We start from the raw sequence: 24,811 nt of genomic DNA, 5'->3' as shown, positions 1-24,811 counted from the left end.
CTGTGTGGACGAGAGCAGTGACTGGAGGTAGGATGAGCAAACTGACCACAGCACCGTGGTACCTGGGGCCATTCAAGTTGGGGGAGTAAAAAGGAATGTAGTAGTGGTAGGGGACAGTATAGCTAGGGGAATCAATACTGTTCTCTTCCGTCGAGAGCATGAGTCCTGAAGGCTGTGTTGCCTGCCCGGTGCCAGGGTTAAGGACATCTCCTCTGGGCTGGAGAGGAACTTGAAGTGGGAGGGGTAGGATCCAGTTGTCGTGGTCCACGTAGGTACCAACGACATAGGTAGGACAAAGAAAGGAGTTCAGCTGAGGAAGTATGAGCAGCTAGGGGCTAAATTAAAAAGCAGAACCACAAAGGTGGTAATCTCTGGATTACTACCTGAGCCACGAGCAAATTGGCATAAGGTCAATAAGATCAGAGAGTTGAATGCGTGGTTCAAAGATTGGTGTGGGAGAAATGGGTTTTGATTCATGGGGCACAGGCACCAGTACTGGGGAAGGAGGGAGCTGTTCCGTTGGGACGGGCTTCACTTGAACTGTGCTGAGGCCAGTGTCTTGGAGAATCGAATAACTAGGGCTGTAGATAGGGCGTTAAACTAAATAGTTTAAACTAATTGTTCAGGTGAGGGGAAACTTAGAAAGTTAAAGAGAAAGGACATGGCAAAAGTGCAGGGTAGCGATGGAGTAATGATAACCAGAGTGTGACAGGAAGGGACAAGAGCGTACAAGCATAAGAGTGCACCAGCAAATAGGGTCAGAATAAGGAAAAATGGTAAAGACAGAATTAAAGGCTCTTTATCTGAATATACGCAGCATTTGTAACAAGATAATGAATTGACAGCACAAATAGAAATAAATGGGTATGACCTGATGGCCATTACAGAGATGTGGCTGCAAGGTGACCAAGGCTAGGAACTGAATATTCAGGGGTATTTGACATTTCGGAAGGATCAGCAGAAAGGAAAGCCAGGTGTGGTAGCTCTGTTAATAAAGGATGAGATCAGTACAGTAGTGAGAGATGATCTTTGCTTGGAAGATCAAGATGTAGAATCAGTTTGGGTGGAGATAAGAAATAACAAGGGAAAGAAGTCACTGGTGGGAGTAGTCTATAGGCCCCCTAACAGTAGCTACACTGCGACAAGAGTATAAATCATGAAATAATGGGGGCTTGTAAGAAAGGTACTGCAATAATCGTGGGCGATTTTAATCTTCACATAGATTGGACAAATCAAATTGGCAAAGGTAGCCTTGAGAACGAGTTCATAGCGTGTATTCAGAACAGTTTCTTATAGCAATATGTTGTGGAACCAACCAGGGAACAGGCTATTTTAGATCTGGTAATGTGTAATGAGACAGGATTAATTAATGATCTCATAGTAAAAAATCCTCTAGGGAAGAGTGATCATAACATAAAATTTCACATTCAGTTTGAGGGTGAGAAACTTGGGTCTGAAACTACAATTACTAAGGTATGAAGACAGAGTTGGCTAAAGTGGACTCGGAAAATAGATTAAAAAGTAAGACAGTAGATAAGCAGTGACACACTTTAAAGGAGATATTTCATAACTCTCAACAAAGATATATTCCATTTGAGAAAGAAAGACTACGAGAAGGATGAACCATCCGTGGCTTACTAAGGAAGATGAGGAGGGTATCAAATTGAAAGAAAAGGCATCCAATGTTGCGAAGATTAGTGGTAAGCCACAAGATTGGGGAACTTTTAGAAACTTGCAAAGGATGACAAAAAATAGAGGGAGAAAATAGATTGAGAGTAAACTAGCAAGAAATATAAAAACAGACAGTAAGAGCTTCTACAAGTATATAAAAAGGAAGAGGGTACCTAAAGTAAACGTTGGTCCCTTAGAGAATGAGACTGGGGAATTAATACTGGGAAACAAGGAAATGGCAGAGACTTTGAACAAATATTTTGTATCTGTCTTCACGGTAGAAGACACTAAAGGCATCCCAATAATAGTGGAAAATCAAGGGGCAAAAGGGATGGAGGAACTTTATAAAAAAAAAAAAAAAAAATCACTACCACTAGAGAAAAAGTACTAGACAAACTAATGGGACTAAAGGCTGACAAGTCCCCTGGACCTGATGACCTGCATCCTAGGGTCTTAAAAGAAGTGGCTGCAGAGATAGCGGATGCATTGGTTGTAATCTTCCCAAATTCCCTAGACTCTGGAAAGGTCCCAGTGGATTGGAAAACCGCAAATGTAATGCCCAGATTCAAGAAAGGAGGGAGACAGAAAGCAGGAAATTTATAGGCCAGTTAGTCTTGACATCTGTCATTGGGAAAATGCTAGAATCCATTATTAATGAGGTAGTAGCAGGACATTTAGAAAATCATAACCTAATCAAGCAGAGTCAATATGGTATTATGAAAGAGAAATCGTGTTTGACATTTTTTTTAAATTTTTTTTAAAAAGAGTTCTTTGAGGATGTAACAAGCAGGCAGGATAAAGGGGAACCAGTAGATGTAGTGTATTTAGATTTCCAAAAGGCATTCGATAAGGTGCCACATAAAAGGCTACTGCACAAGATAAGAGCTCAGTGTTGGGGGTAATATATTAGCATGGATAGAGGATTGGCAAACTAACAGAAAACAGAGAGTTGGGATAAATGGGTAATTTTCAGATTGGCAAACTAACTTGCGGGGTGCCACAGGGACCAGTGCTGGGGCCTCAACTATTTAATGACTTGGATGAAGGGACCGAGTGTACTGTAGCCAGATTTGCTGACGATAAATAGATAGATTGGCAAGCAAGCTGTGAGGAGGATACAAAGAGTCTGCAAAGGGATGTAGATAGGTTAAGTGAGTGGGCAAAAATTTGGCAGATGGAGTATAATGTGGGAAAATGTGAGGTTATCCACTTTGGTAGGAAGAATAGAAAAGCAAAATATTATTTAAATGGAGAGACTACAGATGCTGTGGTGCAGAGGGATCTGGGTGTCCTTGTACATGAAACACAAAAAGTTAGCATGCAGGTACAGCAAGTAATTAGGAAGGCAAATGGAATGTTGGCCTTTATTGCCAGGGGATGGAGTATAAAAGTAGGGAAGTCTTGCTACAACTGTACAGGGCGTTGGAGAGACCCCACCTAGAGTACTGCGTACAGTTTTGGTCTCCTTTTTTAAGGAGGGGTATATTTGCATTGGAGGCAGTTCAGAGAAGGTTCACGAGGTTGATTCCTGGGATGAAGGGGTTGTTTTAGGAGGGCAGGTTGGGCCTATACTTATTAGAGTTTTAGAAGAATGAGAGGTGATCTTATTGAAACATATAAGATTCTGAGGGGGCTTAACAGGGTAGAAGCTGAGTGGATGTTTCCCCTCATGGGGGAATCTATAACTAGGTGGCATAGTTTCAGAATAAGGGGTTGGGTCGCCCATTTAAGTTGGAGATGAGGAGGAATTTCTTCTCTGAGGGTCGTGAATCTTTGTAATTCTCTACCCCAGATTGCTGTGGAGGCCGAGTTCTTGAATATATTCAAGACTCGGATACAGAATTTTGAACTACAGAGGATTATGGGGAACGGGCAGAAAAGTGGAGTTGAGGCCAAGATCAAATCAGCCACGATCTTATTGAATGGCGGAGCAATCTGACAAATCAGATAATGGAGGGGTCGAGAGAGGTAGTGGTGAAGTAGAGCTGGGTGTCGTCAGCGTACGTGTGGAACCTGACGTGTTTTCGGATGATGTTGCTGATGTGCAGCATGTAGATGAGAAATAGGAGCGTGCCAAGGATAGATCCTTGGGGGACACCAGAGGTGATGGTGCGGGAGTAGGAAGAGAAGCCATTACAGTTGATTCTCTGGTAACAACTGGATAGATAAGAATGGAGCCAGGCAAGGGCAGTCCCACCCAGCTGGATGACTGGGGAGAGGCATTGGGGGAGGTTGGTGTGGTCAACTGTGTCACAGTTGCAGACAGGTCAAGAAGGATGAAGAGGGATAGTTTACCACAGTTGCATAGAATGTCATTTGTGTCTGAGGGCCGTTTCAGTGGCAGAGGCAGAAACCTGATTGGAGGGATTCAAATGTGGAGTTGCGGGAAAGATGGATTTGGGAGGCGACATGTTGAAGGTTTTTGGAGAGGGAAGGGAGGTTGGAGATAGGGCGGTAGTTTGCAAGGATAGAGGGGTCAAGGGTGGGTTTTTTGAGGAAGGGGGTGATGACTGCAGATTTGAAGGTGGAGGGGGGGGACAGTACCTGAGGAGAGGGAACTGTTAACAACATCGGCTAACATGGGGGCCAGGAAGGGAAGGTGGGTGGTCAGCAGTTTGGTGGGAATAGGGTTCAGGGTGCAGGAGGTGGGTCTCATGGAGAAGGTGAACTTGGAGAGGGCCTGATGGGAGATGCGAGAGAAACTAGAGAAAGATGTGAGTTCAGGGCTAGGACAGGGGGGAGCCTTGGAGGAAGTTTGACCCGGTGGTCTAGGGGAAGGGAGGAAAGCGGCAGAGGCAACTGAACAGATGGTCTCGGTCTTTGTAACAAAGTCCATGAGCTCCTCGCACTTGTTGGAGATAATCTCGGTGAGAAATCATCCCAGCAATCAGTTTTTGGTCTTTGATCATAAATCCCTCTATTTAAAAAAAAAAAAAAAAAAAAATACCTTTTTCTTTTTCCCCCCAAGCTATTTTTAAGATTGTTCCTCCCATAGGGCCCCTCTGACCTATGCAAACACTACTCTGCTGTACCCAATCTCCTCTGCAAGCACAATTGTGCTACATGCTCATGGTCCACCGAGCCTCTCTGCTCTGCTAGACCTGACTTGACTCTTGCTTCCACTCCCATTTGAATGCAGTTGTGAAGCCAGAACTGGGAAATAAAAATGGAGTGAATTTCAACAGTATATTGGAAGAATGAGTTTACCAAAAAAATACATAGTAAGATCAAAGAGGGAAAGGTCATAAAGAAAAAAGCTGCGCTAGTTCAAAAAGTTGAATAAATTAAATGAAGATTGTGTGACAGGCATACAGAATGGTAGATATGGGGGGGCCGGAAAGCCCAACTTGCTGAAAACTATAGTGAGTAAGGCAGAAGATGAAGGAGCTCATATTGGTAACTGCAGTTGTAAAACATCATAACAATGTGACATGATATGCTGGTGTTCCCAAAATGCACCATGTTATCTAGTACTTTTCAGAAAATGATCCTTTTGAATAATTAACTCAAACTTGTTTGCATTCATTTCCCCCCAGATTCTTTAAGAAGAACGAGACTGGTTCTTCTGTTCCTCCTCTTGCTTGGGATTTATGGTCTATCCAGAACACCGTTCTTGTCTGGTAAACTTTCAATGACTCACTTGTTTTGATTTTGTAGTTTGGAACTGTATGCAGTTGAAAGGGAGAAATAATTTCTGTACTAGTCACTATATCATTTCAACTGTCTGACCGCCTATTCTAAAATATTTTACCAGTCCAAATTAATGTTCTAGTAACTGCGTATTTAGATGTTTTCATGCATAATTTAAATTTTGGGGCCATTTTAAATGGAGAGAACTCTGTTTATGTGTGGTATCACCTCTATCTTCAGAAACTCCTGCCAAGTTTCCTGACGAAAACAATATGTTGGGTATTTATAAACTCTCAATAGGTCAGTGGGATTTGAAAGTTCCTGTGAAGACTTCAAAAATCTGTTAACATTTTAAAATTAATCAGTTGTACCAGTGTCAAGTATGCAATTTAAGAACTTTATATTTGGCAGTGTAAAAAAAAAAAAAAAAAATTACAATTGGCGCAAAATCTAAACTGTGGTTCAGTTTTTTGAACTTGAAACTACAATTTGTAAAATTTATCCCTTAATTTAAATCTTAGCAGAATTTCTCAATGAGATTAAAAGCAGAATCCAAACATGTTGACCTAAGTAAAACCTTTCCTGTTTTCAGTTGAAAAATTCAAATTGGTGCAATATTTTGTACAGTGAAATCATGTGCAAGTCAGCCAAGTCAAATTTTGTTGTTCCTTTCATTTGTAATTAATTTGAACTTTAGCTTCCATTTTGAAAAGCTCTGTCGGATGGTTGTAGAATGACCCCTCTGTATTCGTACATACTCTTAAGCTGCTTGCTCCAGGAAGTTAGCTCTGTATTCAACAAAAGCATATAATTGTAGTTGCACTCTTTAGTTCATTTTTGCGAATGATGGGTAAAAAAGTGATAAAAATTAAACTTCAAGCACCCCTGTCTCTGGTTTATTTTGCACTTGGGTTCAGTAAGTTTTTAAGTGGGAAGTTTCGAGAGAATCCCGTATTTCAATTTACACCTGCCTTTCCGACAGTGCGATTTCGTACTACGTCAGGACTGGATGCAGCGGTGGATCCAATTCAGATGAAAAATGTAACATTTGAACATGTGAAAGGGGTAGGTAGCATTTGCATTGACCCTTCAGAAGTATTTTGAATTTTAAGTGATTCATTTGCAAATACTTGCTTTTATGATGACTTCTTCACCAGGTGGAGGAGGCAAAACATGAACTCCAAGAAGTAGTGGAATTTTTGAAAAACCCTCAGAAGTTCACTGTATTAGGAGGCAAACTGCCTAAAGGTATGTAGCTAGAAATCATCAGTTATAATTTCAGTAATGTGTTTTTTTGCTACCATTAGTCTGTAAATACTTTTTTTTACAGATGACTGAAAGGTCTGGTATGTTACTCATCTGTCAAATTTCTGATGGAAGGAATTGTTCATTAATGACCATGAGCATCTTTGGCTGTTCGTCCTTGGGTTCTTTTCTATTCTAGTTGGTATAGTGAGCTCTGATGGGGACTTGCAGGTTATAACAATTGCTAGCTATTGACTTTAGAATTACTTTCCATGACTTGAACAGAAATTTTTGTACTGGTATCAGTTAATTTAAAATTAAGTATGCATGTAGTAATTATTGCATGAAAGATGTTTCTAATTGTGCAGAATAGCATTTTTTTTTAAGAGATGTTTCATATAAGCACATACAATGTTGCTTAAAATGTTGATTTCAGTACTATTCCTAACATATACTATTTAATCTAACTTGAAATGTCCATTTCTGTTTAATTTCAGGTATTCTTTTAGTCGGACCCCCTGGAAATGGGAAAACTCTTCTTGCAAGAGCCGTTGCCGGCGAAGCGGATGTACCATTCTATTATGCATCGGGATCAGAGTTTGACGAAATGTTTGTTGGCGTTGGAGCTAGTAGGATAAGGAATCTGTTTAGTATGTTTCCCAGTCTACAAAATGAAAATTATTTTGTAGTAAAATCACTACACTTCTCAATATTTGCTTTTTTAACTTGCTCTTGTCTGTGTTTGTGCTTTAGGGGAGGCAAAAGCAAATACACCATGTGTCATATTTATTGATGAGCTGGATTCTGTTGGTGGAAAGAGAATTGAATCACCCATGCATCCCTATTCTAGACAGACCATAAACCAACTACTTGCAGAGATGGATGGGTAAGAGAAAAGACCAACACTGTACCAAGAGTAAAATCTGTGGTGAAATGGTCTGATTTAATGGGCAGTGGTAGTCGTAGAGTACCTTGTCCATGTGGCCATTGTTCATGTGAACTTGGACAGGGAGTGTCGAGCTTTGCAACTTTTTGGGGTTGTCACAACCAAGTCAGATCCTATTCTCCCCTGATTTTGTACAGGTCCTGCAAGGGTCACTGGATGGTAATCTTGGAAAAAGAAATTTGGCTTTTATTTCTCACTTATTACAAGTCCAGAGAGGGAGGTTGTGAGGCATTCACTGTCACCTTGACTGGGTTGATTAACTTATTGTCAACCAATGATCAAACTTGGGGGACCTTCCTGCAACTGTGTGGACATGCCCCACCAACGCATTGTTACTGGAGGGCAGAATGTGCTTCTGTAATTGTGTACATGGCGCTCCATTTTGTAGCCCTAAATAACTTGTGCTTTTAAGGATTTGAAGAAATTCACTAGTACAATAGTGGCAAACATTAGACATCTTTTTAAAATTGTATTTCAATTACAATTGCGTTTAATAGCTAGTACTGTAAAGTTCTATTTCTCTTCAGTTTCAAGCCCAATGAAGGTGTCATTATAATAGGAGCCACAAACTTTCCTGAAGCATTGGACAAGTAAGTGCAAATTAAAATATTTGATTTGTTTATTGTTGAGTTTCTAAATAATTTAAAGTGTAATATGTTTGTAGGAAAATGGCAAATAACTTTAATGCTGCTACATTAAAAAAAAAAAAATTCTTGGGATCTGGGCTTCGCTATCATTTGAATAAATGAGATTTTGTTAAGTTAAACACAATTGCAAAAGAAATAATACCATTTTTTATTATAACCCTTATTAATTCACCTGCTTTGATATATTCAGCAACAATGTCAAAACAAACCTGCACAATTGTGGTAACTATGGTTGTGGTAAACCACTGTAGTTCACTGTGTTCACTTGTTGTTGTTGTTGTCGTTCACTTGTTTAACTGTTATGTCTGACTATGCCTCAGCTGACTCCGCCCTCGGCTACCGAGTATAAGGACGGCCGCATGGCAGCTCCAGGCATTCGGTCATCCACTAGAGGCATAGTCCTGATCTGTCTGAAGTGCAATTCAGTAGTTAATAAAAGCCTGTCGTTCTGAACTCTGCTCAGCCTCTCATTAGAATTGATAGCGCATCAATTTTATTAACTACTGAAAAAAAAAAAATAATAATAATAATAACGATGCTGCAGATACTTAAGATCAAGTGCCTGGAACTCGACCCGCAAGAACCGGACTCGACTGCTAAGTTCTCGCACTGGCTGAACTGTTTTGAGTCCTTTCTGGCTGCATCCGGCGAGACTGTCGCCGCCGATGCCGACAAGCTCAGGGTGCTGAATTCTAAAGTAAACCACCGAGCTTTTGCCCTTATCCGGGATGCTACGAGCTACCAGGGGGCTATCGACATTTTGAAGGAGCAATACGCACGCCCGGTCAACTATGTTTACGCAAGACATCTCCTGGGGTCCCGCAAACAACAGCCCGGGGAACCAACAGAAGCATACATACGGGCGCTGAAGGAACTCGGCCGAGCCTGCGAATGCAAGCAAGTATCAGCCACGGAACATACGGAGGAGCTCATCCGTGACGCCCTCGTTGCGGGCCTCAGCTCCACTCACACACGGCAGCGACTGCTGGAAAGTAGCAAGCTCGACCTGAAGAAGGCGATTTCACTCACCCGTTCGTTGGACGTAGCCCACCGGAACATGGAGGCCTACTCCCCGGACCGCGCGGCCGCCTCATGGATGCCGCAGCCGCCGCCATCTTGGGACGCGGCGCCGCCACGGGCCCCGGCCTCAACTGCTGCAGCGATGTCCCGCCCGAGCCAGAAATGTTATTTCTGTGGCCAAACCAAACACCCCAGGGCGCGCTGCCCGGCGAAAAACGCGGTCTGCTCTGCCTGCGGTAAGAAGGGACACTACGCTGGCGTCTGCAGAAGTCAGAAGACCCCTACCTCCAACAGCGCCGCGTGCGATTCGTGGGAGCGGCCATCTTGCCTTCCTCCAGCCTCGTGGGGATCGGGATCGTCATGGGCGCCGCCATTTTGTCCTTCTTCTCCGACGACGCCATTTTGCCAACGGGCCCCCGACTCACCCACCGCCGCCTCACCGGGGTTCTACAGCGACGCTCCCGACTCCACAGCGGCCTCCATTACGCTGGATCAATCCAGACCCCATCAGCTAGCCAGGTCCACGATGGACATCCAGGTAAATGGCCGCGCCACAACTTGCCTTTTTGATTCCGGGAGCACGGAGAGCTTCATACACCCTGATACGGTATGGCATTATTCCCTCTCGGTCCGGCCAACGCGCCATCGGATCTCCATGGTCTCAAAATCTCACTCAGCAGACGTCGGCGGCTACTGCGTAGTGACCCTCTCGGTGAAGGGCTCCGTTTATAAAAATGTAAAGCTATTCGTCCTGCCACATCTCTGCGCTGCCGTTCTGCTGGGGTTGGACTTTCATTGTCACTTTAAGAGCGTCACCTTGACATACGGTGGACCTCTTCCCCCGCTCACTGTCTGCAACCAGCAGTTTTTAAATTGCCAGCCGCGCCCCACCTGTAGTCTCTCCACCCTCAAAATCACCCCCCCCCCCCTGTTCGCCAACCTCACCCGCGACTGCAAGCCTATCGCCACAAAGAGCAGGCGATACAGCACCGGGGACAGATCCTTCATAAGATCTGAGGTGACGCGGCTCCTGAAAGAGGGGATTATTGAGGATAGTACCAGCCCCTGGCGAGCTCAGGTGGCAGTCGTTAAGACTGGCAACAAGCAGCGCCTGGTCATTGACTACAGCCAGACTATCAACAAGTACACCCAGTTGGACGCATACCCTCTCCCCCGCATAGCCGACATGGTTAATAAGATAGCGCAATATCGCGTTTTCTCGACCATTGACCTCAAGGCAGCATACCACCAAATCCCTATCCGCCCTGAGGACCGCCAGTACACAGCTTTCGAGGCAAACGGCCGTCTTTTTCACTTCCTCAGGGTTCCTTTCGGCGTCACCAACGGTGTCTCCGTCTTCCAGAGGGAGATGGACCGGATGGTCGACGAGAATGCGTTACAGGCCACGTTTCCCTACCTGGACAACGTGACCATCTGCGGCCATGACCTGCAGGACCATGACGCCAACCTTGATAAGTTCCTTCGCACGGCCCAACTCCTAAACCTCACGTACAACAAGGAAAAGTGCATATTCCGCACAGCCCGCCTCGCTATCCTTGGTTGCGTGGTGGAACACGGAGTCATCGGCCCTGACCCTGACCGGATGCGCCCATTGATGGAACTTCCCCTGCCCCACTGTCTCAAGGCCCTCAAAAGTTGCCTGGGCTTCTTTTCCTATTACGCCCAGTGGGTCCCTCATTATGCGGACAAAGCCTGTCCACTTATCAAGTCCACTTCCTTCCCCCTGACGGCGGAGGCCCGCTCAGCCTTTCACCGTATAAAAGACGACATTGCCAAGGCCACCATGCACTCGGTAGACGAGTCCATCCCCTTCCAGGTGGAGAGCGATGCATCCGACTTTGCCCTGGCCGCTACCCTTAACCAGGCGGGAAGACCCGTGGCCTTCTTTTCACGAACCCTCCAGGGCTCCGAACTCAGACACTCCTCTGTGGAAAAGGAGGCCCAGGCCATTGTGGAGGCGGTGCGGCACTACCTGGCTGGAAAACGATTTACCCTGCTTACTGACCAACGTTCAGTCGCTTTCATGTTCAACAACAAGCAGAGGGGCAAAATCAAAAATGACAAGATTTTGAGGTGGAGAATTGAACTTTCCACCTACAATTACGACATCTTGTACCGGCCCGGGAAACTCAATGAACCCTCAGATGCTCTATCGCGAGGCACATGCGCCACCGCGCAGATCGATAGACTACGGGGCCTCCACAACGACCTCTGCCACCCGGGGGTCACCAGGTTCTTCCATTTCATTAAAGGCCGCAACCTGCCTTACTCCATCGAGGAGGTCAGGACCATGACCAGGAGCTGCCCAGTCTGTGCAGAGTGCAAGCCGCGCTTCTATACGCCTGACAGAGCAAACCTGATCAAGGCCACCCGCCCTTTTGAGCGCCTGAGTGTCGACTTTAAAGGGCCCCTCCCCTCCTCTGACCGTAATGTGTACTTCCTCAACATAGTTGATGAGTACTCCCGTTTCCCTTTCGCCATCCCCTGCCCGGACACGACCACCGCTACGGTCATTAAATGCCTGCACAACCTCTTTGCTCTGTTCGGTTTTCCCAGCTATATTCATAGCGACCGGGGCTCGTCCTTCATGAGCGACGAACTCCGTCAGTACCTGCTCATGAGGCATTGCCTCAAGCCGGACCACCAGCTACAACCCCCGGGGGAACGGACAGGTTGAAAGAGAAAACGCGACGGTTTGGAAGGCGGCCCTCCTAGCCTTAAAATCTAGGGGCCTTCCGACCTCCCGTTGGCAGGATGTCCTACCTGATGCGCTCCACTCCATCCGGTCACTGCTGTGTACGGCCACCAACGCCACCCCCCATGAGCGAATGTTCGTTTTTCCCCGGAGGTCCACATCCGGTACCTCACTACCACACTGGCTGACGTCCCCAGGGCCCGTCCTGCTGAGGAAGCATGTAAGGTCCCACAAAACGGCTCCCCTGGTAGAGAAGGTTCACCTCCTCCATGCCAACCCCCAGTACGCCTACGTGGCATACTCGGACGGGCGGGAGGATACAGTCTCCATTAGAGATCCGGCACCCTCGGGGTCCACTGACCCGTCACCATTGCCCTCCACCACGACCCCCTTCGACACGGCCCAAAATTCAGTAGACCAAATTCTCACCCCTATCCATTCCACCCCAGTAGACGGCATGCCGCGACCCCAGGACCAGCCGGAGTCCACTCGCCCACCCAACACCAAAGGGGACGATACACCGGTGCCCGACCCCGCTCAAGACGCGTCGTTGGAAGCTGTAACATCGCAACCGTCGCCACGAAGATCTCGACGGCAAACGAGGCCGCCCGACAGACTCGCCTCCTCGAACTTTTGATACACTTCACCCCGCCGGACTTAATTTTAAACGAGGGGTGAATGTGGTAAACCACTGTAGTTCACTGTGTTCACTTGTTGTTGTTGTCGTTCACTCTTGTTTAACTGTTATGTCTGACTATGCCTCAGCTGACTCCGCCCTCGGCTACCGAGTATAAGGACGGCCGCATGGCAGCTCCAGGCATTCGGTCATCCACTAGAGGCATAGTCCTGATCTGTCTGAAGTGCAATTCAGTAGTTAATAAAAGCCTGTCGTTCTGAACTCTGCTCAGCCTCTCATTAGAATTGATAGCGCATCAATGGTCTTGGCTTCCAGTACCACTCAGTAATTATACGTTTGCATTGTTTGTAATTTTACCTCAACAGTTTAGTTGTTCAGCAAGTTGGATTGTTGGCAAAAAGAACAGCTTCAAAATTGAAGGTGTAGAATCTGCACTATTAGATTAACAGCCTTCAGCTAATTTTGACAAACTGGCTGTCATAATTTTTAGCATCATTAATGCAATAGTACAATAGTTATATAATGAGGAAATTTTCACATTTGGTCATATTTTAAATTGATGCCCAGTTTATTGCGTATTCTTCCTCCATAGTGCTCTTGTCCGTCCGGGTAGATTTGACATGCACGTTACTGTTCCCAGACCGGATATAAGAGGGCGAGTAGAGATTCTTAAGTGGTATCTTGGCAAGGTTAAAGTTGATCCAGGTAAGCGGCAGCTGTTCCCTAGCAAAGATAAATTATTGCCAAACTATTTTCTGTGTGATTTGACACTCTCTCTGTTTTTATAGCAATTGATGCAGAAATAATAGCCAGAGGCACCGTGGGTTTCTCGGGGGCTGAACTGGAGAATCTAGTCAACCAGGCTGCTCTAAAAGCAGCTGTAGATGAAAAAGATCAAGTTACAATGAAAGACTTGGAATTTGCCAAGGACAAAATCCTTATGGGTAGGTTCTACCCGACTGTTTGAACTTTGTCTTTCTAAAGGCTTTAATATCCCTTTCTATAAAGTTGCTGTATTTTGAAATTCCAAGCTACTAATTTACAGAAGGAAGAAAACCCAAGTATAAAGGCTTGGAAAATATATTTCTTTTGGTGCTTATGTAAATTGGCTGTATCTGTGTTTAAGAACTTATCATTCATCTGGTGTGTTTTTGCAATATAAAATTAGTCCAAATGAGTTTGCCTTTTTATTGATCTTGCATTTTTTAGAAACTCATCTGCCTTTTTTTTTTTAAGAAGTACAGTAATTTTGCATCTGTCACACGAATGTCACTGGGAAAATTTGGTTTACCTAAATTCCTGTGCATATGTAGAATAATGCTTCTTGATGTAACTACTTATAAGCCATATAAATGTTAAGGGGGTGTTTTATAATATAAACATTGTCATTTATCTAGTGGTATGTTTTAGGGTGTTCATATCTCCAGTGGGATGAAGCCAATGTCGAATCCATCTTCTCTTATCACCTACTTATATTGGAGCTTTCCAGCATATCTTCAGTAAGCCAAACTGGAGGCTACAGGAAATTCCGGGTTATCAGATGCTGAAGTGAGAAGCTACTGCGTGGGGTCTCCCTAGGGAAGGAATATTGAAAAGATAGACATGCACAGTTATACACTACTTTTAGGAAATTATTCAGCAATTTAAACATAGAAATAAGCCTTTCAAGTCACTATCAACCTTTGTCTACAATATTTTTGATCTCCTTTCCCTTGCTCTACTGGGTGCTCCCCAGATGGTGCTGGCTGAGGGTAGAGACTCGCCCTGTAGGCAGCGGGCTTGCGTCTTTCATTTTGTATTGTGGTATGCCTTTTTGTTAGTTTTTGAGAAGCATGTATGAATATTTAGAAACAAGATTCCAAATAACCAGCAGCAGTCAACAAAAGGGACTGGACTTCAGTTTGAGTTACATCTTTATAATAAAATTTGTGATATTCTCAAGTAAACTGTTTGTTTTCCACACTGAATCAGAATTTAAAAAGCCCCCAAAGTTGTTGCTTTTAATATATTTCAATCAAAATTACACCAGGAATTTGGAATACAAAATTGAATAGTAAAACTGGTGAAACTTATTATTTCTGACAAACTATCTGATATTGTAAGGCATTTGTTCAAACTGTTATCTTATTTGAAAAGCTTCCATTTACTTGTGACTTGTCTACTGCCAACAGGTCCAGAGCGCAGGAGTATTGAGATTGATGCTAGAAACAAAACAATCACAGCATACCATGAATCAGGACATGCTATAGTAGCACATTTTACAAAAAATGCTATGCCTATTAACAAAGCTACAATAATGCCAAGGGGACCTACCCTGGGACATGTAAGTGTAAAACAACAGAAGGTTTTGTCTGGTAAGATATTAAATTGCTGACCTGTTTTGTTTGGTTTTAAAATTGAACTAATGCAATGTAAATAATGTCCTGAATGTTGAATTCTTTAATCAAGTTTAACTGGCAGTATGATACAGTATTGCAAGTTTAACAATTTGACAAAAGGGTGGTCGCTTCTATAGATCATCATTACTTGGCAGGAGGAAGTTCCACTACATTTTTCCCCCTTTATTTATAGAACATACTTCAGAAGGTCACTTTCCTTGTAATACATTTAAAATGTGTTTACCCCAATGTCTTATCTGGCTGACAAATTACAAGCAAGTGCCTATATCAGGAGATAAACACTTTTTAAATGTGATCTTCCTCAATCCCACACTGTTCTTGTTTCTTCCATTAGTGGGAATATTTCTCTTCCAACTCGTCACTACAACAACAACTTGCATTTAGATAGAGCTCCTTGCTTGCAAGAAGATCTGAGTGCTTTACAAATAAGGAGGAAAGGAAATGGAGACAGAACATGGAGAAAGGGGAGAGACATGGAGAGGCTAGGAATAGGGACCCAAATACATGGTCAAAGAGGAGGGTTTTGAGGTTTTTAGTTGGTTATACAAGGTATTATGAAATGCTAGTGGCTCATTTTTTAATCCCACATGATTGTCGCTGTTCCTAATTTAGGAAATGGTGCAAACTTAGTGTAGTTTTTAAAAAAAAATATTCTCCTTTGGGGGAAAATAAGCCTTCAAAGTAAAATTAGCAAGTGACCAAAGTGGTTTTGACAATTGTGTATGTAATCTAGTAGAAGTTCACTGTGCAAACAAGATGTAAAATGTATCCAAAGTCAGAATCATGGTTATATTGTTAACTATAAACTGTGGTGGAAGATTGTACACTGTTTCTATGGTCATCATTCATATAGAACTGGACTTGGAGTCTGAAGGCAATACCACAAGCTCCTGAATTTTAAGATTAGTACTTTGTTTTCAAACTATAAGTAGACTGCTTATTTGTGTATTTGCATACTTTACAAAGATTTGTAGATGGTTGCTAAGAGGCTCATATTATGCTTTCTGTACAACAACATTCTCTCAGGTGTCATTGTTACCAGAAAGTGACCGATGGAGTGAAACCCGAGCTCAGTTACTTGCTCAAATGGATGTCAGCATGGGTGGTAGAGTAGCAGAAGAACTCATCTTTGGAACAGAACAAATTACCACAGGTTTGTATTAAGCCATATTGGGTATATACGCATTTCAAGCTTAGTGTGTCTTAAATGTGAGTCAATTGAGTTTTCGCACAGCTTCAAGCTGTGCAATTTCCTTTCGATACAATGCAACAACAACTTGTGTTTTATATAGCGCCTTTAACGTAGTAAAACATCCCAAGGCGCTGCACAGGAGTATTTTAAGACAAAAAAACAATTGACACCGATCCACATAAGGATAAATTAGGGCAGGTGACCAAAAGCTTGGTCAAAGAGGTAGGTTTTAAGGAGCGTCTTCAAGGAGGAAAGAGGTAATTTTAACTAATTTTAGAAAGGCAATTTAAAAAAAAAAAAAAAATTATTTAATGTTTTGATGTGTTTTTGGAGTGATCTCCGTTCATACTTTTGACAGGTGTAAGCTGTCAAAAGTATGAAGGGAGATTCCCTTTCCCCATAGGCTCCCCATGGCCCATGTGATCCCAGGGATGCTTGCGAACAGCATGCGCCCCTGGGATACGTAGGCCCTGCGCATTTCGTCGTGGAGAGGCCCAGGAGCGGAAATTGCCGGACCTCTGGAGCCCTCAGGTAAGGGCGTAGATTTTCTCCAGATCGGAGGCCTCCGCACGCAGGAAGCCTCTGATCCGAAAATATGGGCCATTACGTTCAAGGACTTTGGAGAGGAAAGGGAGGTTGGAGATGGGGTGGTAGTTTGCAAGGACGGAGGGATCAATGTTTGTTTTTTTGAGAAGAGGGGATACTGCAGATTTGAGGGAGAGGGGGGGACAGTACCTGAGGAGAGAGTACCGTTAATAAGATCAGCTAACATGGGAGCCAGCAAAGGAAATTGGGTGGTCAGCAGTTTGGTGGGAATAGGGTCGAGGGAGCAAGAGGTGGGTCTCATAGACAAAATGAGCACAGAGAAGTCATGAAGGGGAGATCGGAGAGAAACTGGAGAAAGATGTGAGTTCAGGGCTAGGGCAGGGGGGAACCTTAGCGGAAGTTTGGCCCAGTGGGCTAGGGGAAGGAAGGGAAGTGGCAGAGGCAGCTGAACGGATGGTCTCAATCTTGGAGACAAAGAAGTCCATGAGCTCTTCACATTTGTTATCGGAGGCGAGGGTGGAGGAGACGGGAGAGGGGTTTAAGAAGATGGTTAGCAGTAGAGAATAGAAACCGGGGCTTATCCTTGCATTCCAGAATTATTCTGGAATAGTGAGCAATTTTGGCAGACGAGGGCAGGACCCGATAGTGCTTTGTGATCCAGCCAGATCTGGCGGAGAATGGCTAAACCAGTTGTCTGCCCTATCCGTTCGGGTCTGTGTCCCTTGGACTTAAGGGAGCGAAGATGAGCCGTACCGGGGGAATGGCCAGGGTGAGAGAGGGTAATTGTTTTAGTAGGTCATCACAGATAGTGGTGAGAGTGTGGTTGAGTAGATCGGTAGCTGCAGAAATGTCATGGTGAATGGAGGACCAGAGGCTGGACAATTAGGATTTCATAAGTGCAGTTGGGAGAGTTTTTTTTCCAGGGGTGGACACAGAAGGAAGTACAGTTGCGGGGGGTGGGTGGAAGGGGGATGTGGGCCAAGAGCAATACGAGGAAATGGTTAGAGATGGCCTTATCTGCAATTGACACAATGGGAGTAGCGAGGTCACGAGAGATGGCAAGGTGAAGGGGGTGGCATCATGTGATTGTAGAATTTTATAAAAATTTCAAGGACATCAAGGTTCCAAGTGGCTCTTTGTTATTTTAGTGCATTCTGCTTCCTTGCCCAAGATTTTAATTCCTGGAATATGGAAATTTAAAGACAAAATACTGTAAAGTGCAGCTCATGCCTCTGGCATACTTGTACGAGCAATAATGTGGATATCCACTTGTGCTTTAAGCACCAGGCCTACCACCTGCAAACGTTTAGCCTTTCTAGCCTGTTGAGATCCTTTAAGGAGGTGAAATATGAAGCGCATGGTCCAATAATTCCTCCTGCAGTCAGTGATTTAAAAACTAGCACCATAAAGTGGTATTCTGCAGGGCTAATACTTTGGATTGTAGAGTCACGGCTATAGAAATCCAATCAGCCTTTAAAATGGTTATCTTGTACAAACAGGTAAAGTGCAGTGGCAGGCTTGCTAGACAAACATTATTTGAAATGTTTCCATATTTAGAAAGGACCAAGTGTAGCCATGGTTGACGGCCTCCATATGCTTTGAAATCCTGTTGACATTAGTGTCTTACATCTGGTCAAGAGGTCCATGTTTTGTTTTTGTGATTGTATATGTATATTTGTCAGTGAACCTTAAAATGAAAATGTATCTCATTCAAATTTGAGTAATCATTGCTGTCTTGTTTCTAGCCATTTAATAAATTGACTTACTAAATTAACAGTTTTAGAATGCTGCATAGTGTTTCATTTTTTAAGTGGCAAGTTTGCAAACAATTGAGAATTTTTGCATTCCACACCTATTATGGAGCTTACCTGCCCAGCACAAAACAAGTAAAGTAAAAACATTTGTCTGTCTGTTTTCTGTAACTGAAATACTGTGCATTTTTAAAAACTTAGGTGCTTCGAGTGATTTTGACAGTGCAACCAAAGTAGCAAAGTTGATGGTCACAAAATTTGGAATGAGTGATAAGGTAAAAAGTTGCTTATTAAATTATAGTGCACTTTGCAGTACCAATATTTTAAGTTAACTGCCATGTAAACATTGCTTAGATCTACTCAAAACTGCTTCCAGTATGGCCCATGGTCTGTTCTCCACACCTCAGCAGTGATTTGTCATTGCCCTTTCCCAGTTCAACTAACGGGTCAGTTAGTGTTGCTTGTTCACTTTATCCTTGCTTTTTATTCTCCAACATTATGAACAAAATGCAAGTTCAACTCAGATTTGCAACTTAACCACAACCTCTTCTCACTTTAATTTGCACGTCATCTTCACAAATGTCAATTTTAATGTCTTCATCTTTTTTTCTCACTCAAATTTCACTCCTTGACACTTTCTTTCCAATCCAGAATTTCTTATTTCTACTCTTTCTGATCCAGAGGAGTTGTATTTACTTTTGTTCTGATGTTCCTGTTTGCCTTTGCTGCTTTACATCACCATAGCAAAAATCTTACTGACTTGACTAAGTTCACCTGTTTCTTATCGCTCTCCTAACCTTCAACTCTGGATTGATAACATTTTGAAAAATTCTAAATTGAATCCAGCAGCTTCAATATTCCTCCTGCTGAAATCATTTTGGCTTTATCAACACTGGCTCTGCTTCTTTGCTATTGATAATTAATAGAGTGTCTCCCACTATCCTAAATAACCTCAAATAACACATCAGTCCATCTATATTTTGGAAGATAATTCAGCTAACCTCAACCTTGTCTGCAATCTATCTTCAGTGCTGAGCTCTTGTGCACATCTCTGGTTGTACTTTAGTGGGACCCCTCAGTAGCTAGGTTAAATGGCAGACTGACAAATAACACAAACCCTTACCCTCTGCTCCCCATCGCTGCATAAATGCCATACAACTTACTTTTGTCATCTTTGCTGTGACTTGAAGGTTACAGTTTCTTGTTAGATAACGTCTCCTTGAAGATGAATGTCATGCAATGGTGAGGTCACATTCTGTTTTGTTTTTGCCTGTAGCTTGGAGTAATGACCTATACGGATCCAGAAAAAGTAAGCCCAGACACTCAATCTGCTATTGAACAAGAAATCAGGATATTATTGAGGGTAAGGTTATTTTTTGTTAGACATGTCTGCTAATGCAATATGTCAAGCCACTGAACATATTTATGGTAGGCATTTCTGATATCTAGATTAAGCCAAATGTGAGATTATCCTTCTCTATGCTTATTAACTCCAGAAACTGAGCACAAAAATCTAGGCTGACACTCCACTGCAGTGCTGAGGGAGAGCTGGACTGTTGGAGGTGCAGTCTTTCAGATGAGATATTAAACCAAGTCTGATCATTGCTGATCTTCTACCTCGTCTCCACTTTCCTGCACTATCCCCCGTATCCCTTAATATTCAAAAATCTATCGATCTCTGTCTTGAATATACTTAACGACGGAGCCTCCACAGCCCTCTGGTGTAGATAATTCCAAAGATTCACCACCCTCTGAGTGAAGAAATGTCACCTCATCTCAGTCCTAAATGGCCGACCCCTTATTCTGAGACTGTGACCCCTGGTTCTAGACTCCCCAGCCAGGGGAAACACCCTCCCTGCATCTACCCTGTCGAGCCCTGTAAGAATTTTGTATGTTTCAATGAGATCACCTCTCATTCTTCTAAACGCTAGAGAATATAGGCCTAGTCTACTCAATCTCTCCTCATAGGACAATCCCCCCATCCCAGGAATCAGTCTGGTGAACCTTCATTGCACTCCTTCTATGGCAAGTATATCCTTCCTTAGGTAAGGAGATCAAAACTTTTTCTTTCTTTCTCTCGCCCTCTCTCAAATTTCTGATAATCCAAAGGAAAAACTCTTCATATTAATGTCTTCGGTGTGATATGTTTGCAACCAGTCCTAACCTGTTTGCATCATATTAATGTAATACTTTTTTTGACAGTTAAATATTTTCACTAAATTCCACACTTATGGAAAATTTGGGAAGAAGTAAGTTTGTTTAAAAACATTTGTCAGCTATTTTCCCACATTTTCAGTGAAAAGTTCATAAAATATAGAAGTTAGGAGAACTGTAATCTGTAAGAACAAAATAAACTGGGAATAGCGATCCAATGTTAAATGCTTGCTAAAAGTCTTTTTTTTAAACACAGGAATCTTATGAACGAGCAAAGCATATCTTGAAGACTCATGCAAAGGAGCACAAAAATCTAGCAGAAGCTTTACTGAAGTATGAGACACTGGATGCCAAAGAGATACAGATAGTTCTTGAGGGAAAGAGACTAGAACTAAAATAATCTCTTGCATTGGAATAGAGATTCAGTCCATGGTTATTAACCCAGATGTATATATGTGGAAGAGCAGTAGCCCACCTAATGTATACTATAGGCAGTTTTAATTCTGAGGGTGTTGTTAGTATTTTCATAGTCACAGAAAGTGATATTTCGCACAATGAAATTACCTAAAATTTGTGCTCTGCAGCTGTTTTAAATCCCAGCTCAACCATGCCCATTCAATAAATGGATGAGTTTTTAAGTGATTCTACATTTATGAACATTTTACTCTCTGTTTAGTGTAAGGTGTAAAGATATGCAAGAAGCATGGTGAACATTGTTGCCTTCAACTATTTTCTTTTTTCCCCTCTTTGTATTTTAAGTCTATTTGTGTACACACAATTTTGATGAGTTCTTCCTTAGTACTATTAAAATCAGATAAAATGTCTCAGGGCTGCTTTCATCATTGAGTCATTCAGATATTTGTCTATTTATATCTCCATCCCTGGATTGCTGCTGGGCATTCCAGCCTTTCATTATCTCTTCTGTACTCCCAATATTTCTGGTGTTGGTAATAAAGGAAAAGTCCTTTTTGAAGGCAGAAGCACACAAGCTGCAAAAATAGTTGCTGCTTACTGAGTCGCCACTAACTTTGCTAAGTAGCTACGAGGGCATAAATGCAGAGTGCAAAATATTTCCCCTCTTCCTTTTGCTGTAATGTAGGATAAACCGTGTACTGTAGGAATTGAACACCAGACAATGTATAGAAAGTTTATTGAAGTTGTACTTTTTATTTTGAATATAAGCAGTAAGGACTTCAGATTTTGAGATTTCTATTGACACCTAAAATAGAGATCTTATCTGAATTTCTTCTATTGTACATTGTATTTGCTTTACTGAAGTCAAGAATTTAAAATAAATGCATTTTGCACTGTTGTCCCTTTGCAAGCTATTTGCTGCTGTGTGGTTTCCCTGGAAGGAGAAGACAGATGGTCTTTGCTGTGATACGTTGCCCTGTGCCACTCTGGTGTAATTTACGTTGGCCGAGTTGTCCAGTTTTCAGATTTAGAAATTAGGGTATCCAAAATATATGGGGTGACGTGAACAAGACTGTGTTTACATGACTATTAAAACTTGAGACAAAAAGTCTCTTCAGGCTGGTGTTAGAATAACTGGATAGGTGCTTAGAATTTGCTGATGTTTTGGTTCCATGTGGATGTTAACATTTTGCACTGTGACAGTCACATATGACCTTGTTTCCAGGCTAGCTGTTTGTGTGCTAGGAAGGTTGTTTTATGTATCTTTAATTTGGCCAACCGAGGCCCAATGCTTATTTTTCTTCCATTACTGCTAATAACCATATTATAATGCTAAGTTAGGATTTTGACTTTGTTTAACAAAACTGCTTTAAAATGTGTATGTTAACCAGTGTATGAGACTAGAATAGAAGATATCTTTGGGAATTTAATGATTAAAGCTGCATGAACATAAATAACCGATAACAAGCAGTTCCGAACATCTGATGACCGAGAATGGCATGTCTGACTCTAAACTAGGGAGGATAGGGACAAGGGAGATAAAAGAAATTCTGATGGGTAGGCCTTCAAAATAAGAACATAAGAAATAGGAGCAGGAGCAGGCCAATCGGCCTCTCGAGTCTGCTCCACCATTCAATAAGATCATGGCTGATCTGATCCTAACCTCAAATCTACTGTCACTCTCCATCCCACCCGAACCCATGTGAACTCCCGGGAGAGGTGAAAAACCAGATTTAAAAAAACCAATGGCCAATTTGGGATAAAAAATCTGGGAAATTCCTCTCCGACCCATCTAGGCGATCGAAACTCGTCCAGGAGATCACTCTGTCCCTATATTTTCTACGTACTTACCTTCTGTAAAGGCGATCTCCACCCCAGCCAGGAACAGGAATAAAACCATCTCCTGAAATCTAACAGAATTAGAACACAAGAAGTAGGAGCAGAACCAGGCTACACGGCCCCTGGGCCCGCTCCACTACCCACAGGGCCACGACCATTCCGAACCTAGACTCATGTCCAATTTCCTGCCCGCTGTATCCCTCAATTCCCTTCTAGGAAACTCTATTTCTGTTTTAAATTTATTTAATGATGTAGCTTCCACAGCTTTCTGGGGCAGCAAATTCCACAAACCTACCACCCTCGGAGTGAAGAAGTTTCTCCTCATCTCAGTTTTGAAGGAGCAGCCCCTTATTCTAAGATTATGCCCCCTAGTTCTAGTTTCACCCATCATTGGGAACATCCTCCCCGCATCCACCCGATCAAGCCCCTTCACAATCTTATGTTTCAATAAGATTGCCTCTCATTCTTCTGAACTCCAATGAGTAGAGTCCCAATCTACTCAACCTCTCCTCATATGTCCATCCCCGGAATTAACCGAGTGAACCTTCTTTGTACTGACTCGAGCACAAGTATGTCTTCTTAAGTATGGACGCCAAAACTGTATGCAGTATTCCAGGTGCGGTCTCACCAATACCTTGTACAACTGCAGCAATACCTCCGTTTTTATATTCTATCCCCCTAGCAATAAAAGCCAACATTCCATTGGCCTTCTTGATCACTTGCTGCACCTGCATACTAACTTTTTGAGTTTTGTGCACCAGGACCCCCAGATCCCTTTGTACTACAGTACTTTCCAGTTTCTTGCCATTAAGATAATAACTTGCTCTATGATTTTTCCTGCCAAAGTGCATAACCTCACACTTTCCAGTATTGTATTCCATCTGCCAAATCTCTGCCCACTTACTTAGCCTGTCTATGTCCCTTTGCAGGTTTTTTATGTCTTCCTCACTCACTACTTTCCCTCCCATCTTTGTATCATCTGCAAACTTTGATATGTTACACTTGGTCCCCTCCTCCAAATCGTTAATATAGATTGTAAAGAGTTGGGGACCCAGCACTGATGCCTGCGGAACACCACTGGTTACTGATTGCCAGTCTGAGAATGAACCATTTATCCCAACTCTCTGCCTTCTGTTAGAGAGCCAATCCTCTACCCACGCCAGAATATTACCCCCAATCCCATGATTTTTTATCTTGAGCAATAATCTTTTGTGTGGCACCTTGTCAAATGCCTTTTGGAAGTCTAAATACACTACATCCATTGGTTCCCCTTTATCCACCCTGTATGTTACTTCCTCAAAGGACTTGCAAATTTGTCAAACATGACTTCCCCTTCATGAAACCATGCTGAGTTTGTCCTATTAAATTATGTTTATCCAAATGTCCAGTTACTGTCTCCTTAATAATGGACTCTTAAAATTTTACCAACCACAGATGTTAGGCTAACAGGTCTATAGTTTCCAGCTTTCTGCCTACTACCCTTTTTAAATAAGGGTGTTACATTAGCAGTTTTCCAATCGGCCGGGACCTTTGCTGAGTCCAGGGAGTTTTGGAAAATTATTACCAATGCATCCATAATCCCTATCGCCACTTCCCTCAAGACCCTTGGATGTAAGCCATCAGGTCCAGGGGATTTATCCGCCTTCAGTCCCATTATTTTACCAAGTACCACTTCCTTAGTGATTTTAATCGTATTTAGCTCCTTCCTCCGCCCCCCCCCCCCCCCCACTCCTAGAGCCCCCTGTTTGTCCAGTGTTGGGATATTCTTAGTATCCTCTACTGTAAAGACTGATACAAAATATTTTTGCCATCTCCATGTTTCCCACCATTAATTTCCCGGTCTCATCCTCTAAGGGACCAACATTTACTTTAGCCACCCTTTTTCTTTTTATATAACTATTGAAACTTTTGCTATCTTTTTATATTTTTTGCTAATTTACTTTCATAATCTATCTTCCTTTTAATCTTTTTGTTATTTTTTGCTGTCTTTTAAAGACTTCCCAA

The 24,811-nt window shown here is 42.8% G+C and overlaps 1 protein-coding gene and 1 long non-coding RNA gene across 4 annotated transcripts in view; one reads left to right on the top strand and one right to left on the bottom strand.

The window, feature by feature from the left end:
- LOC147117082 (ATP-dependent zinc metalloprotease YME1L1-like) overlaps positions 1-21,378 on the top strand; it is a 77,099-nt gene extending 55,721 nt beyond the window's left edge. For 2 of the 3 annotated variants that reach the window (XM_085987708.1, XM_085987706.1), the window contains 13 exons: positions 5,208-5,291; positions 6,284-6,366; positions 6,459-6,549; positions 7,044-7,196; positions 7,300-7,432; positions 8,020-8,082; positions 13,105-13,217; positions 13,301-13,456; positions 14,684-14,835; positions 15,938-16,064; positions 18,602-18,675; positions 19,677-19,763; positions 20,811-21,378. In XM_085987708.1, the coding sequence (XP_085843834.1) occupies positions 5,208-5,291; positions 6,284-6,366; positions 6,459-6,549; positions 7,044-7,196; positions 7,300-7,432; positions 8,020-8,082; positions 13,105-13,217; positions 13,301-13,456; positions 14,684-14,835; positions 15,938-16,064; positions 18,602-18,675; positions 19,677-19,763; positions 20,811-20,954 (1,460 nt within the window). In that variant the 3' untranslated portion in view covers positions 20,955-21,378. Of the gene's footprint in view, positions 1-5,207; positions 5,292-6,283; positions 6,367-6,458; positions 6,550-7,043; positions 7,197-7,299; positions 7,433-8,019; positions 8,083-13,104; positions 13,218-13,300; positions 13,457-14,683; positions 14,836-15,937; positions 16,065-18,601; positions 18,676-19,676; positions 19,764-20,810 lie in introns of those variants that run through there. The other variant, XM_085987707.1, reaches the window with a different exon arrangement.
- LOC147117083 (uncharacterized) lies at positions 13,749-19,680 on the bottom strand. The gene is made up of 2 exons (XR_015078364.1): positions 19,564-19,680; positions 13,749-14,086 (listed from the first exon to the last, which is right to left on the bottom strand). It is a non-coding gene; the product is annotated as an uncharacterized LOC147117083 (long non-coding RNA).
- Positions 21,379-24,811: the final 3,433 nt, after the last annotated feature.

Source organism: Somniosus microcephalus, chromosome 5 (assembly GCF_052327205.1).
Source record: "Somniosus microcephalus isolate GS21.2 chromosome 5, FLI_Smic_1.0, whole genome shotgun sequence".
NCBI classification, from domain to species: Eukaryota; Metazoa; Chordata; class Chondrichthyes; order Squaliformes; family Somniosidae; genus Somniosus; species Somniosus microcephalus.
The sequence above is the reverse complement of the archived record's forward strand: the minus strand, read 5'-3'. Positions and strand labels throughout refer to the sequence as shown.